Below are 18,261 nucleotides of genomic sequence, written 5' to 3'. Positions count from 1 at the left end.
CACGCGAGTGTTTTATCTGCATAACTTCTGGTGTTGTGTTATTTGACTGTTTGTGTATTTCCTGAACATTAGATTCGTCCTCTTGTCGTAATTTTTTGTTGCTAGGCTCTTCATTTTCCTCTCGTTGGTCAACATTACTGTTAATGTCAGTGGGCATTGTCTGAACATTCATAATATTTTCTGTGCTTGTAATTGTATGTTTACAAGTATCACCTACCTCCGTACTGCCTTGAAGATCGCCATCCGTTGGAATATCCATATGTTGAGAAGAAACTGCCTCAGGAGCTGTTGAATCTTGTATGGAAGATGTTTGATTTTCTTCGAGTAGAACATTTTCACAATTTATGAGTGTGTGTTGCCGAACAATGTCACTTAATAGTCTATTCTTGTTATGGGGTCGAATGGGTAACGTAGTAAATTGTTGTTTACAGTCTTGTTTGAAATGTCCTGGCTCACCACACCGAAAACAAACTTGTATTTGCCCCGGATAATTTAAAGATGCTGTGTACATGCCGATTTTCAATAATGTGGGTATCGGAATTTTAATGTCCATCTTTACAGCTTTCACTCCATTGTTGACCGGTAGGGGATACTGATCATTCCATTTCTCAGACCTAATATCATGAATCTGTCCATATTTACTGAGGGTATTACTAATAATTATGTTTGGTATTTCAGGTGGAAGATTGAAAATTCGCACTGTCGTACTTTGGATATCCGCCGCACTTACAACGATCTGAATTTCTTCTCCCGATTCATATTTAAACATCTTGTCTCCTTTGTGTTCATTCAACAGTTTGTTGTATAAAGTCACGGAAACTAATTTCAGATAAATTGCAAAGTCTCTATTATGTAACTGTATGGTATCTACTTGATCTGTATTAACACGCATAGTTTCCACTAGCCATTGATGTATTTCATACGCCGATGGTTTTTTAGCCGTAGCTGGAAATTTGATTTTTAAAGTATTGATTCTCTTATAAGATTCCATATTGCTTTTTAATTACTGTAAATCTCAATAAACAATGACTGATGTATACCTGATTATGCAGTAAGTCACTTTCACTGTTTATACACTATTATCTATTCACTATACTGACTGAAGCACAAGTACACTTATACTAACAGCGCGTGCAGAGGTTGTTTACAAGACGTCCGACCGCTGCCACAATCAAGTCGAGACTTGAATTTCAGAATGTCGCACGGTACAATAATTATAGTAATTTTAGACAGACTGTACCTAAACACACATAACAAAATTATATTTTTTCCTAGCTTTGTAAATTAGTTTAGGACTGGCAACACAAACTGAATACAATCTTTTCAAGATAAAACAAATATAGCTGCAACACTTATTTATTATTACACTATTTGTTAATATTTCTTATTATATGTCTTATTTGAAATATAGAATGCGAGAATTTACAAGTCTTTATACATTAAAGAGTATTCCTCTGTTCTCAGAAAGGTAATAGTCTCAATTCGCAAACAATCACAAATTCAAGGAAGTAATTTTTTGCATGTCACGGCATGTTACTTCTGTGGTCTTTCTGTACATTGAGAGCTTTTACACTTTTTTCTTATATTAAACTCTGCCTCAAATAGATTATATGGAAGCAAAGTATATATTTGGAAATTCTGACTTAGGCAACATTACGAACAGTTCGATTCCTGATTTAGCTGGAATTTGTAGATATACCAATTCAAGCTATAAATTTTCAGGATCTTCTATCGGCTGTAAGCCAAAAGGATTTCAGAAAAATCTCAATTCCTTGTCAATTGTCACTGTTTCTCCAAACTTAGCAGTGAATTCTGCTGTATGTTTGAAATAGCGCCTTATATTTGATAAGATTATTTTCTTATCACTCTTCAAGATAGTTTATAGTCAAAGAAAGTGAAGTCGTCTATGTTCTACATCAGGTATGCTCATTCTCTGACTACCGATTACGTTCTGTAATCACAACCTTCGAATGTAGAGCGTGCTGTTCCTCGTTCGAAGCTCGACGGATGGCTGCGGAGGGCAGTTCAAGTACTTAGTAACGTACGAACAGTGCGGGACAATGACAGAGTCAGAACCTTCTATAAGCAAACGAACATTCCGTACAGTGTGGGAGGAAGACTATTAATTGTTTTGCGTTCGGTAAAGTGTTTATTATGTTGTGAGGTACTGTCAGGAGTACTACTGAGCAACATACAATTACATTATACGCTCTGCCATCCAGAACATGCCGAAGTGACAGGGAAGCTGTTTTCTGTGATATGTATTCATATACCAACGTTGTTATTGTTATTATTGTTACTATTATTATTATTATTATTATTATTATTATTATTACTATTGCGGTGATTTTATTTAAACAGAAATACAGTCCACATCTGTGGAGTAACGGTTAGCGAGTCTGGCCGCGAAACAGGTGGCCCGGGTTCGATTCCCGGTCGGGGCAAGTTACCTGGTTGAGGTTTTTTCCGGGCTTTTCCCTCAACCCAATATGAGCAAATGCTGGGTAACTTTCGGTGCTGGACTCCGAACTCATTTCACCTGCATTATCACCTTCATCTCATTCAGACGCTAAATAACCTAAGCTGTTGATAAAGCGTCGTAAAATAACTTACTAAAATAAATAAAACAGAAATACATGTTATGATAAAATAATTTTTCAGAGGTACTACAGTTTCAAGAATTGAAAGCACTTAAAGAAAGGCCAAACATTGAAGAGAGTCGAAGAATTCAGAGTCTATGTTTAGGAGCAAGTTATGTAGTGTGTTGGGAATTAGCTAAGGCACTAAATCCCTTCACGGATGGTGAACTTGTAAAGAGATGTATGGTGCCTGAACAAAATATAGTTAATTATATCTGTGTACTGAACAACTCAAATTTGAATTCACAAAACAAAGATTTAGTGATTTTAGGCGTATGGAAAGTGATATTAACCTTTTTGTTAATCCTTTCGTAGTAAATTTAGTACAATCCGTGAGAGTGCAGTTCCAGGACGAGTTAATTGATTTACAAAGTAATGTAGAATTCAGAACTAAATGCAGAGAATATGACTTGACAAGCATAGAGTTATTTGTAAAAAGAACTAAACGAAATATTCTAAGATGAGCTTATTCCCTGCCACTATGTTAGCTACCTTCGCCTCGACATATGTGTGCGAAGAATTATTTTAGAGAATGAAAGTTGCTAAATCCAAACATAGATCCCGATTAATAGATGAGCATCTTCTGAGCCAGCTGGCATTCAGTAAATTCGTTGGAAATAGATTTCCGATTACTTGCAGGAAAGAATCTACATGTTGAACAGACCGCAATGTATGGTGGAATATGAAAATAACATTATCTATGATATAATAATAATATCATAACAATATTAAATATAATACACAATGTAATATCTGAATATTACAGCGTAGGACTATATTCTTTCCTTTTTCAAATTCAGTTTATTATCCATATTTGTAAGAGTATGAGAGCGATGCCACAGGCGGTGCTGCAATGTAGTTGCGGAGCCCAGTCCGTACACTGTGTGTGTTATGCAGTGCAGCATCATCCGTGTAATCGGAGCTTTTACAATTTTGAGCATACCTGTTCTACATGATACTGAGACACTTCAAATTTATTCATAAATGCTCTTAGCTAGTCAATTATATGTCGTGCAATTCTGTAACTCGCACGCACAACGTGCTAACGATATTTGATATCAGTCTCACCTTGTTGATATCCCATTTTTACCTTTAGCTGTTCTAAAGCAGATCTAGAGAGTATTTCTTTACTAAAACCTTCACTGTGTTTATGTGTAACATAAAATGTCATGCGTAAGAAAGTGTAATAGAACATAATACATGCTTTACCTTCCTTTTTAATAAAAAAATTCTCTCTTTTGATTCATCACTAAAGAGAAATGATCTGGGGATTATATTGTTTTTTACTTAAAACGAGCTGCCACTTACTACAGACACGAGTGAACTTGCGCCTTGCAAGAACCGCATACAGACACTACAGCTAGTTCAGAGTCCGTTCTACCTACACTGAGGTTGTGTTGACACTTTGAGAGCACGAGTTGCCCACCCATGGGTTTGTATGAAAACCAAATTATTCGTCAGAACCTTCAAATCCAGAGCGTTTTTCTTTGCATATTTGTTGGCATCCATTCTACAGTACACTGTACGCTTTACCACTATACTCAGTACGCCGTTATGCGGATTTCCCACTGAACTGCTCTATCGGATCCGAAGTCTCCAAGCATAAATAATGTTTCTCTAGCTGTCCAATGCATGCTACTCGGCTCCAAATATTCAGATGACGGGATGATTGCATTATTTGCTTAAGCTTAAAACTGATCGAATCTCTCTCCTTGTCCTTGTCGCCGTCTCCGACATCTGGCATGAATCGCACTTGCTTTCCGGAAGTATCGGGCAGCCTACGTGTTGAGATGACGTCACACCCGCACCTGATTCCTCCCGCCCACACAAATTGCAGATAAAATAATGAATTCGCTACAAGAGAATTAAGGAAAAGGAAATGTTATGTAACTGTAATTTCTTTCACAAAAAAAGTAGCTTTCCGTCTGCGAGTCTTGGATACTGCCGTGCTGTATCATTCTTAATTTTCGCTGGTATTCTTGAGACAGCCACCCCTGGTTACAGGTTAGATCAGCGTTTCTCAAACTTTTTTGAAGTGGGGACCACTTTTTTAAGTCAGAACAGTTCCGCGGACCACCTTACTCTTGTTCCCTTCGAAAGCAAATTTATCATTTTTACAGCATATTTTAATACCAGTATACCTATATTTTAAAATTAGAATTAATTAATTGTAATACTTTTGTAATTATATTTTTTTGTAGCCAATCACAAGTAACTTATAACAAATTCTGTGCATTGTTGATTCATCGCTTGCCTGCTAGCAGTTAGTTGTTTGAAATCCTTCTTATGTGGTACACGCTGGTCTCTGTTAAATAGTGCCCATTATAAATAATGGAAAACTGGCTTCGATCCGGATCTTTGAAAAGAAAGGAACATGATACGCTTCATTTAGGCAGTGCTAATAGTTCAGAAGCTGTGTGTAAAGAAATATATTAGCCTAATTATAGTGCCATTAAAGAAATATCTAGTTCTAGCTATTCAAAGAAAAAATACTTTCGTAAATATGACAAGAGTTATTTGGAACTTGGATTTACTTGGTGTGGTAATGAGTGAACCAAAACCTCAGGGCGTCGTTTGTTACGAAGTGCTTTAACCTCTTTCTTTACTATATATTTTACCAGTTTTGTGAAAAAAGTGTCATATTTTTTATTTTCGTAAAGAGGTCATTTAATATTACAGAATCACTGTACGTCACTAATTTTCTTACATACTTAAAAAATCACTATGAAATAGACAATGGGACTCAAACGAGTTAACTCGGGTTAATAAATTTTGACACATGTTAGCAACCCGAGTTAACTCGGTTAATCAGGGAAGTGGTTAAACGAGTGTATGAAACCCGCGAAATTGAAACGGCACTTAGAGACGAAACACGCAAGTGTAAAAAGTAAACCTGTCGGATTTTAAAATAGACGGAGTGAAAATTTCTTATATCGTCATCTGGAAAAACAAATAAAAAAATTAATGCAGAAACATGCACGATTTTCAACAAGTAAAGATGCAGTTTGGCACTTTCTATTATTGGTGTGTGACGTACAGTATGTGCCCATTTCAATGTGCAGAGTGGATGTCGGCAAAACTATTAAGAAGGTCATAAATACATGAAAAGTTTCGGTACTTTGGTCCTCTGCTATGAATTCGGGTGGTCCCTGGCTGGGTTACAGGCTCGGCGCCAGATATACAGGGAAAAGTGGCGAGAAACGCCACGTTCATAGTGCTTTAAATCCCTCTTTTATTGTTGAGTAAAATGGGAAGTGGGTAGACGGGTAGGGTAAGAAATTTCATAAAATATTAGTACTGGGAGAAAAAGTGAAAGAAGATTGTCATGTGTCATTTCCAAATTCTGAGATTTTCAGCTATAGTGTGATAGACCTACGCAATTCGTTTGAATTTTATTTTTTCTTGTGTCTTTTTTGAAGGACGACAAGGGCAGAACTCGAGGACTATAGGTGGTCCGCGGACCATAGTTTGAGAAACGCTGGGTAAGTGTAACCTGTAGGATATCGCATCGACTGGGCAACGTACTCAGAAGGGTCGGGCCGGGATTCTACATTGCCTTGCCTTGCTTCGGTCTTCATTCGTTTCTATCCCTGTAGTGGCTGAGTGACGCAGACAGATCTGATCCAAGTCTCACAGTGACGCCAGTCTTGGGGTTTATATGAGGTTCTCCCGTTCCAGCATGTTAGCCATCAACATCATCCCTCCGAGCTCCATTCCCGATCGCCGGCTGACAATGTGCGAATAGGGCTGGTCTAGGGACGAGTGGGTTGCCTACTTCACAGCGAACCTTAGCGTGGTCAGCTAGTGTGGGTCGGAAATGCTCCTAGCCAGAGGGTTAGCACAATATATTTATAAGGTCACAGTACTGCATCGTAGAACTTTCTTAAACTACTGTAGAATCAGTATCGCTATCCTTTTCGATTCCTCATTCACCTTCGGTTTCCTTTTCTCCAGTCTCATCACTGTTCTATATTACTCTGCCCTTCATTTCTAGTCTTCCTTCTAGTGTTGTGTAATATCTGCTAGTATGCTAGATATGGGCATATGGCGAACACATAACTAATGTTAACCACACATACAATAACATAAATACAGACATGAAAATCCTACACATACAACCCAAAAACCAAGAACTCAACACACTGGAACAATATGAAATATACAGACACACTAAAACATACCCTCACCAAATTCTCAACACACAGATCAATTTAAGAACACACACACTATTTGACACCACATTTCAACACTTTTCAACAATCGAACGCACCCATACAACAGGCAGCGAAGTTCGAGATGACGTCGAGATCTAGTAAGCTCTGAGGATGGTGTGAAGAAGCACCGAAACATCTGTAAGCCGCACATGCTCACACAATTAACACGAGTAAGATCGCCATTTAATCAATTATTTAAAAATATTACGTTTTTGGTGTCCTCAAAATATAACAGCAGTAGTTTCTCATTGTATTTGACGCCTGTAAAGTGATGAATTCACTGAAGACACCTGCCCTAATAAGTATAAAATTTTTCCTTTGATCATTAGAATTCCACACAATTTTCCGACTTTAGACTATGCATGGAGGAACATGCGACATAATGATAACTGTAGCCTACTTGCTATAACGTTGGAGTGGCTTACAGGTTGCTGATGGGACTACAAAGCACTCTCCAGGAGCTGCGATTGGCAGACAATCTTCTGGGTGACAACCTCAACCCCATTTTCTCCAGCAGCGAGTTTCATGGTCTGGGTCAACTCAGACTTCTTGACCTTGGTGGCAACCTTATCAAGGGAATCGAAGAGGGCATCCTCAAGGGCTGTGACAATCTTCAGGTAACACCACTACTTCTATTAGTATTCATGCAAAATTATAACATAGACTGTATTTTTAACAGGCTGAAAAGGCTACATTTAAAATATTTCATTTGCAAATGTCTATATGATTATGCGATGAATATTAAATTAGGATATTCACAACATTTACGGTATGAAAGATTTTGATATCAATAACTAACAGTAAGTTTATGGAAATTCCAATGATTGCTATACTCAAATTGAAGCAATACAATGCAATATATACTTTCTTTAACACTGTAGTGGATTTTATTTAATATTTTTATATATATACACAACCCATATAATACCCAATATTTCAGTGACTAATGTGTTGAAAATATCGAGGAACATTAAATAGAGATGGACTGCATGCAAAGCCACGAAGCACGAAGTTCATCTTTTACTTCAGTTTCCATGATACCACTAGTGACATCAGACTAAACTTTTCGTGTAAAAATATTACAACATTTCTCTCTTGTACTTGGGAGAATAGAAAAACCTGTGAAGTTCAGTTAAACTGTTTTATAATCATGTACAAAGTATAATAATAAGGAAAGATTATTGTGATGCCACAAAAATATATTTCTATAATTATATTCATGAAAATGACCGTTTGCAGTATCCGTCTATCTGTCGCGATTTTCTCTAACTACTGGGCGGATATGTTCAACTTATCACATAAAGTACACGTTATTCAACTGAAATTTATTCAAATAAAATTATCATTATTTTATCCAATCCTTCTTATTAATATAGCCTATTTATAAGTTGATACTTAATATATGAAGCTACGTTTATAATCATGTTATTATTGTTAGGAATAACTAGTGGATATTTCCATTTTTTTTACTCACTCGTTGCCATAGCGAGTGTTTATTTGAATAAAAATGTGAAGAACGCGAAATCGGCTCTATTTCTTTTTAGTCTATTACCAGGGAAAGTATTGTCATGCTGTAAAAATTTTATTTCGAGATTTTCGCGAAAATACACGTTTTTAGCGCCATCAATACCGAGAAACTGTTTTTGGAATGCCGACTGTCTGTCTCTCTGACCGCCTTTCTGTGTACAGTGATGTCTCATAAAATACTTATTGGATTTTGTACGTATAAGTTACAGTATCTACAAGTCAATGTATCCGGGAATGATACACATTATATATATATATATATATATATATATATATATAGATTTCAGTAAAAAAAAAAAAAAAGATGGCGCTGTAGCCCAACACAACTCCTCGATTTTTTTTCGTGATTCTGTATAATGCAGAATAAACTGACAAATGTGTCGGAATGAATTGAATTTAAACAGGGGGACTATGGCAGCTATAGCACTGCGACTTAGAAGATCTATTGCGCTTCTCCGTTATGCTAGGTTTACACGGCGACAGTTTAGAGCGAGAGAAGATCTAAAGTATCAGGAGAGCTCTCTAAAGGAGTGTTTACACGGTGACAGAATATAGCTTCTCTAATGCTACGTTTACACGGCGACAGTTTAGAGAAGAGAGCTAGAGATTATAGCTGAGTATCACCGTGAGAGCAGGTATCTCGTTGACTATAATATCTAAATAGAGAGTCTAAATAGAGCGGCCTTGAAAACTGCTCTCGCCGTGTAAACACCCTGAACAGAGAACTCGCATATACTGTCAGCTCTCATTATAGCTACTCTAAATTAGTCAGCTAAGTTGAACTTTTTCATTAACTCTCGCGACTGTTCCGTACGAGATTATACAAGCTTGCGCATAACTCTTGAAATACAGTCTAAAGTAATAATCATGCTACGTTTGGACGGCGACAGTTCAGAGCGAAGTTCTGAAGAATCATGAGAGCTCTCTAACGGAGTGTTTACCCGGTGACAGAATATAGCTCCTCTAAACCCATTAGCGAGCTCTCATGAGATTTATATAATTCTAAACTCTAAGTTACTCTCCGGACCGTTTACATGGTGCAGACAGTTTAGAGTGAGAGAAAGTGTTGAGAGAGAGCATTTAGAGAAGAATAGGCTGGTCAGTGCGTTTTTATGACATCATCACCCATCTAACTTCTGAGCAGTGTGTAGCAGTTGTGTAACCTGACCGCGCATAGCACTTGGGTTAGTAATATTGTTGGGCGAGTCATTATTTCTTTATTCGTATAGAATACTATAATTGCACGAAGGACGGAGTTGCTAGTCTTGATGAAAAATGTGCAAATTATAGCTCAAGTCGGCACACATGTAATTTACATTCTATGAATCAGACATGCATGAAAATAGTACCAATGGTAAGAGAGACTCAAAAAGTTTAGTTGTTTCCCTACTTGATAACACGCCTCATCATAGTGCATATAAACAAATTTGTTCATTGTTGAGGCGAAATGGCTGCTATAGACGACAGAAGAGCTTAATTTTCATGTGAACCAGTGGGTTATTAATGTGCAAAAGCATTACCGAACAAAGTTTGGTGCAGATCCACCCAGTGGGCCTAAAATCCGTAAATGGTACACAGATTTAAAGGCACGATTCTTCACAAGCGGTTGCGACTCCATCCATACCTAATACAGTTGCTGCAAGCCCTAATACCAGAGGACAAAGTGCTACGAAGAAATTTTTGCACGGTGATACTCAGCTATAAGCTCTAGCACTCTTCTCTAAACTGTCGCCGTGTAAACGTAGCATTATAACATGCTATCAGTCCAGTAGTTTGATATTCTCGATGAATGGAATCATACTACGGACTGCGACAGCTGAAGCCCATCAAGCTTTCCAAATAAGAGAGCTCTCTTTGCTGAGGATTATTCAAAACCGTTGTTGGAAAGTTATACCTCGCCGGATTAATATCTATAATACACTATTATGGTAAAAAAAGAAAGCGAAGTAGTAATTCCCTTTCATAGGTAACAGGTGTGCTATTAGATATTTGCCAAGAATTCCGTTACAAACTGCTGCTGCTGCTACTGCTACTACTCTTTATAATTCTTCTTGCAGGTTCTTTGTTGCTGAAAATGGCCCTAAACATGATACCATTCGACTATTAATACAAAATAATATATTTCCAATAGTTTAATATAAAGATGTAATGTTTTTTTGCAAGTAATCTTGAAATCACGTCTGAGGTCGTCTTTTCCTTCGTAGAATATCTTCAAAACACTGCGTGATTTTCCTTTAACATCTTTTAGTTATTTAAATATATTTTTGTAAGTAACAAAATGAGAGCAGAAGCGATTCCAGCATTTATAATAGTAACTACTTTTTATATTACTTTTCTGCAAAAATTAATTACACACGCATATAGGCCTATGTATATCTACATGAAGCTTACAACTAATGAAATTAAATATCTCACTGTTTAGAAAAATAAAAATTGTCTGTGTGTGTGCAGCGTGAAAAACGAAAATTATGTTCTTATATTATTGCATAATAAGTAATTTCAATTATTTACGCACTTTGCACTTCCATTCATAAACTATAAATGACAGTATTCTATTAACATGGTAATTGACTGGAATTTTGTAACAATCCTGTACTATGTATGTATGTATGTATGTATGTATGTATGTATGTATGTATGTATGTATTTTATTTTATTGTGTTATTTTACGACGCTGTATCAACATCTAGGTTATTTAGCGTCTGAATGATATGAAGGTGATAATGCCGGTGAAATGAGTCCGGGGTCCAGCACCGAAAGTTACCCAGCATTTGCTCGTATTGGGTTAAGGGAAAACCCCGGAAAAAACCTCAACCAGGATTCGAACCTGGCCCACCTGGTTTCGCAGCCAGACGCGCTGACCGTTACTCCACAGGTGTGGACTGTATGTATGTATGTATGTATGTATTGCCTACCCACTTCCCTTTATTTAGGTTCCGCATATTACGGATAGATGGCAGGACTATAATGAGGAAAAATGTCACTTCCATGACACCGATTTTTATTCTTGTGAAGTACTGTCATCCTCTGAGGAGTTTAGTGCTGAGAGGAATGCGGTTCCGACTAGTCTAGCGCGGTACTGGAGTGGGAAGGAACAATGACAGCGGCAGTCTGGAAGGAAGTACAATCATACTGAAAACATTCGCCCAATTTACGAGAGCAGTGTGCCAATTAGTTTTCTAACGTATTTTTGGCGAGATAGAGATACAATTCGTACTTACGTGTTCAGAGAAGGAAAGTATTGTAGAACATTTTATTTATTTATTTATTTATTTATTTATTCTGGTGAAGTTAAGGCCATCACATCACCAGAAATACAAATACAATAAAATAAATAAAAAGAAAAATCATAATAAAACTACAATAATATAAATGAAAAGAGAAATCATACTATAAAATTTAATGATTAGTAGAATTTAATTAAATTTGTGAAGTAATCAATTTAAATATACTGTACTGCTGAACTCACTCGAGAAGTAAAACTACTTGATTTGCATTTTAAGATGTCACCAACAAATGATTTTCGCATGACATTATAGGAATCTGTTTTTCACCATACCAATCACACATACTCGTATTCTAAAATTCCAATAGAATAAAACCAAAAACTTTTCCACAGCATGTTTCCTAAAAAATGATTTGTAACGGTGAAATATTTAATATGAGTAATTCATATAATATTAACATAGCTAACATCAGGGAGATGTTTGAGCAAAAATTGCAACAATATATTTAAATATTAATAACAAAACCATATAGGTCAAGGTAAACAATATGTATATGAAATATTCACACACTACTACAAACTGAAGACTGCATATTTTTGGACGATTAATACTTCCCACTCCGCTCGGCTCGGCTTGGCTGTAGCAACAAAAGAATCTATCTGCATACCCCCCGCACCGATGGCAAGAATACCTCAGGTTCCAGCACTAAACTCGTCGGAGGAAGACATAGATGTACAGCAAAGAAATATGTGTTAAAATACGATCAGGAAAAATAAAATAAATAATCGATAATGCTGCAAATTAATAAAATCTTAAATTTAATACGTAACAAATATTTACCTTCGAAGTAAATCAGAAGACTCAAATGCTAATTACATTTATACAAAGCACTTGAGAGAATAGAATGAAAACGGTAAAGAATATAGAACACGTGCAAATTCCCTCAACCATATCAGCCACATAATTATAGTATCCACCGATGATAGAAAGTGGTGGTAATGAAAAGGCGATTTAATGACAGTGAAGTTATGATAATAGAAGCCATAATAGAAGGAAAACGAACTACTTAGAGAATACCTGCCGTATAAATCTCACTTGATCGAACCGCTATTCCCCTTGATGAAAAGCCGTTAGTTGTCTGAGTGACCAGTGTGATTGAACCACGCATTGGTGGGAAACCGTCAAAAACTATAATAGTGACGCAAATGTTTCTAATAAACGTAACTTTGCCCCTCTCAAGCACCGCAATGTCGATACGGACGGTATGCAGCCAGCTGTGCAGTCCAGCTAGCTCGCTCTGTCCGGTTTGTGGGCGCGAGCGGAGGGTAACGGTACCCAGAGCGACAACCACGTCCACCGGAGCGGGCGACCTCGCGACCCAGTCTGTCACCGCGCATCCAACTCCTCCTGTCAGTCACTTCCTCATTTCTGTCTACCTTGTCTTGCCCTGCTCCAAGTCTGTTACGGTCAGTCTCAGATTTAATAGCAATTCAGCATTTCACTATGACAAATTAGAAGAGTTACAGAGAAAGAGGAAGATAAACAGGACGTGATATAACCATAATAACCAGGCTTCGAGACTTTGGACCCGATACAATAAGTTTACTGTGCATGCACTATAGGTTGTTGACTCGCTGCAGGTAGTGAACAGTAGAGATGTGTTGAGGTAACAACGTTGCTATTTAGAGTAGAGTACGGTAGTATGGGGAAACACACACATATGTACATTCTGAAAGTTAATATACATTACACAATGATAATGTCAAAACAATGAGAAAAGCATTTATTCTCCTGTCATTTATAAGCATTTGTGTTTAATTATACACTGTTAATGGTGGAAATAAGCATGTAGCAATTTTAATTTTTTCATTTATCCTATTCGTCGTTTTTTGGAAGTGCAGTTACAGTACCGAATTGCAATGTACCTACTACAAGATACATTTTCCTTGTCTCAAACGTAAATCTTTTTCGGTTATCTGCCAAAGTTTGTACTGTAGAAAGCTACGCTCTACGTCGCATGACGTGATAGGAGCAAAACGATAAAACCTAACATCATTGCAGTCTCTAAGAGACAGTGCTTTATTCTCGGGTGACTCTATGTCCACTAATTTGCTGTTTATGTTACACAATGTTCCATATCCGTTATTTTTACATAAAATTTACTTCCACTTCTGTTTTACACGTTCAGTAACCGGTGTACTTGACGTCTCATTAATTCTCTGCATCATTTTCTAAATTAATTTGAGGGCTTCCGCCATCTCTTGCTCTGACTTCTCTAACCGTATAATAGTTTCAGACACAGTTTGTATGAAAACCAAATTATTCGTCAGAACCTCCAAATCCAGAGCGTTTTCCTTTGCGTATTGTTGGCATTCATTCTACAGTACCCCCACCCACTATACGCTTTACCACTATACTCACTATGCCGTTATGCGGATTTCCCACTGAACTGCTCTATTGGGTCCGAAGACTCGAAGCCTGATAATAACGATTATTATGATGGCAATGATGAGAAAGAGATGATGGTGTAAATGAGAAAGTTGACGATAACGATTATTATGATGACAACAATGAGAAAGAGATGATAGTGTAAACGAGAAAGATGACGATAACGATTATTATGATGACAACAATGAGAAAGAGATGATAGTGTAAATGAGACAGATGACGATAACGATTATTATGATGACAACAATGAGAAACGGATGATGGTGTAAATGAGAAATATGACGATAACGATTATTAAGATCACAACAATGAGAAAGATGACGATAACGATTATTATGATGACAACAATGAGAAAAAGATGATGGTAAAATGAGAAAGATGACGATAACGATTATTATGATGACAACAATGAGAAAGAGATGATGCTGTAAATGAGAAAGATGACGATAACGATTATTATGATGACAACAACGAGAAAGAGTTGATGGTGTAAATGAGAAAGATGACGATAACGATTATTATGACAACAACAAGAACGAGATGATGGTGTAATGAGAAAGATGACGATAACGATTATTATGATGACAACAACAAGAACGAGATGATGGTGTAATGAGAAAGATGATGATAACGATTATTATGATGACAACAACGAGAAAGAGTTGATGGTGTAAATGAGAAAGATGACGATAACGATTATGATGACAACAATGAGAACGAGATAATGGTGTAAATGAGAAAGATGACGATAACGATTATTATGATGACAATGATGAAAAAAAGTTGATGGTGTAAATGAGAAAGATGACGATAACGATTATTATGATGACAATGATGAGAAAGATGACGATAACGATTATTATGATGACGACAATGAGAAAGAGTTGATGGTGTAAATGAGAAAGATGACGATAACGATTATTATGATGACAACAACAAGAACGAGATGATGGTGTAATGAGAAAGATGACGATAACGATTATGATGACAAGAATGAGAAAGAGATGATGGTGTAAATGAGAAAGATGACGATAACGATTATTATGATGACAATGATGAAAAAGAGGTGATGGTGTAAATGAAAAAGATGACGATATCGATTATTATGATGACAATGATGAGAAAGATGACGATAACGATTATCATGATGACAATGATGAGAAAGAGATGATGGTGTAAACGAGAAAGATGACGATAACGATTATTATGATGACAACAACGAGAAAGAGTTGATGGTGTAAATGAGAAAGATAACGATAACGATTATTATGATGACAATGATGAGAAAGAGATTATGGTGTAAATGAGAAAGATGACGATAACGATTATTATGATGACAATGATGAGAAATAGGTGATGGTGTAAATGAGAAAGATGACGATAACGATTATTATGATGACAACAATGAGAATGAGATGTTGGTGTAAATGAGAAAGATGACGATAACGATTATTATGATGACAACAAGAAAGGGATGATGGTGTAAATGAGAACGATGACGATAACGATTATTATGATGACAACAACGAGAAAGAGTTGATGGTGTAAATGAGAGAAAGATGACGATAACGATTATTATGATGACAACGATGAGAAAGATATTATGGTGTAAATGAGAAAGATGACGGTAACGATTATTGTGATGACAACAATGAGAAAGGTAATGGTGTAAATAAGAAAGATGACGATAACGATTATTATGATGACAACAATGAGAAAGAGATGATGGTGTAAATGAGAAAGATGACGATAACGATTATTATGATGACAACAATGAGAAAGAGATGATGCTGTAAATGAGAAAGATGACGATAACGATTATTATGATGACAACAACGAGAAAGAGTTGATGGTGTAAATGAGAAAGATGACGATAACGATTATTATGATGACAACAACAAGAACGAGATGATGGTGTAATGAGAAAGATGACGATAACGATTATTATGATGACAACAATTAGAGAGAGATGATGGTGTAAATGAGAAAGATGATGATAACTATTATTATGATGACAACAATGAGAAAGAAATGATGGTGTAAATGAGAAAGATGACGATAACGATTATTATGATGGCAACAATTAGAGAGTGATGACGGTGTAAATGAGAAAGATGATGATAACGATTATTATTATGACAACAACAAGAAAGAGATGATGGTGTAAATGATAAATATGACGATAACGATTATTATGATGACAACAATGAGAAAGAGATGATAGTGTAAATGAGAAAGATGACGATAACGATTATTATGATGACAACAATGAGAAAGAGATGAGGGTGTAAATGAGAAAGATGACGATAACGATTATTATGATGACAATAATGAGAAAGAGATGATGGTGTAAATGAGAAAGATGACGATAACGATTATTATGATGACAACAATGAGAAAGAGATGACGGTGTAATTGTGAAAGATGACGATAACGATTATTATGCTAATGAGAAAGATAACTACAGTAATATCAGTGGTGACACTGTAATGATGTTGATGACACGAATGCTAAAATAATGTCAATGATGAAATTATGGTGGCGATGTCAATTATGAAATTATGATGATCTTTTCAATAGTAAAACAATAATGTCAATTGGGAAATAATCACCATGTTTGTGATGTCATTCGTTAAACAATGATGGTGATGTCAATGGTGAGCTAATGATTATGTCAATAGTTATATGACGATGATGTCAATGGTGAGAAGATGATGCATCATCATCATCATTAGTGAAAAACGGAAGAGGAGACAGTAGGAACCCGGAGTGATCAACTTTCGCTCTTGACATTGTATACGGACGAGCGAACAAGGTACGCGAGTGGGAGTGAACGTGCAATTCGGAACATTTGAAAACCAGGGAAGCCCAATTAGGAGCAACTCCTTTCTCTAATCACAAGAGGAGCGACAAGGTGATCCAGTGTCGCGGCCCTCTTCAGCTGACTCAGCTAGTGGGCGCGTAAGAATTCAGAGCAACTCCTCTAATGAGCAGAGATGCCAAGATATTTTGTCGTTGGGTTAAAAATACGAATTAGGCTATGTAACAACATAACTTCAACATAATTCTATTAATATTACTAATGTGTTTGAAATTAAACGGATAGGTTTTTAAGTATAAAGAAAATAACAGCTCGCCCAATGTTTAATGGAACAATCCGACATTGTAGCTCGGTTACAATACATTTTTTCGTTAGGGAAGCCCGAGAAACGCAGAATATTATATTTTGGACGAGTTCTGGATAAATGTTAATATGACAAGAAACAAAACGTGACTTCTTAAAAGTTCCAATCGAGAGAGGTTCTAGGATTATTGTGGAAAAGCGAAAAGGATTTAGGCCTATACCTAATGTGTTGTTCAAATTCGACCAAGGATTACGACGAGGAGATCAACAACACGAGGTTTACGAAATGGTTCCAGGAACGGATGGTTCCCAAGATCCCTAAGAACTCGATCATTGTTATGAATAATACGAGCTATCCTTCTCACGAAACTGAGAAGGCGCACAAATACAAGTCGCGTGAAGCTGAAAAGGGGTAAGATTTTTATTGGGAAAGGTGCAAGGTAATGGACAGAGTAACAGAAAGGTTCGTAATTAGCATCGTAATGAAAGTAGTCCTTTAGAAGATAATGATGAACACCATGGTATTGGATGTACTTTAAGCTATGAGTAAATACTAGCTATTTTTATTTCTTTTATTTTTTGTAATTAATTAAAAACTAATTCCTTTTAAGCGAGTAGCATATTCTGCACTTCGTTTATAGTATAACTAATTGTGTCGTACTCTACAATACCCATTTGTGAAACGCTCTGTAGCAAGTTTTTCTAAAAAGCGATCCATGTACTGTTCTATCAAAATATTGGCGAGAAGGCCGCCTTCACTTGTGAAACAAACAAAATTATCCCTGTGGTGCCTGAGTGGTCAGATTTTCGAATCCGAGCAGGTTTGATTTTTCATTTTAAAAATCTATAGTGTCACTTGTGGCGGACAAACTGGCAGTTGGAGCATTCCTCCCTTTTCCATATGTTAGGTCTTAACAGTGGCGGCTCCTGCAATATTTCTTAAGAGGAGGAAATAAGTTAACAGCTCAAAATGACCATTCTTGAGATAAACATGCTACAAATTAGCCTACATGCATACATGTAAGACCAGGTAGTGTTGGGGCTGGCCTTCCCTTTTGTATAGCAATAATCTGTTCTTGTAA

At 36.5% G+C, this 18,261-nt stretch overlaps 1 protein-coding gene across 1 annotated transcript in view; it reads left to right on the top strand.

Moving 5' to 3' along the window:
• LOC138691076 (chaoptin) overlaps window positions 1–18,261 on the top strand; it is a 257,907-nt gene that overhangs the window by 199,875 nt on the left and 39,771 nt on the right. The window contains exon 3 of the mRNA XM_069812767.1: window positions 7,281–7,470. Coding sequence (XP_069668868.1) covers window positions 7,281–7,470 — 190 coding nt within the window. The remainder of the gene's footprint in view (window positions 1–7,280; window positions 7,471–18,261) is intronic.

The sequence above is a fragment of the Periplaneta americana genome, chromosome 16, assembly GCF_040183065.1.
Source record: "Periplaneta americana isolate PAMFEO1 chromosome 16, P.americana_PAMFEO1_priV1, whole genome shotgun sequence".
Taxonomy (NCBI): Eukaryota; Metazoa; Arthropoda; class Insecta; order Blattodea; family Blattidae; genus Periplaneta; species Periplaneta americana.
This window is presented reverse-complemented; position numbering and strand designations above follow the sequence as displayed.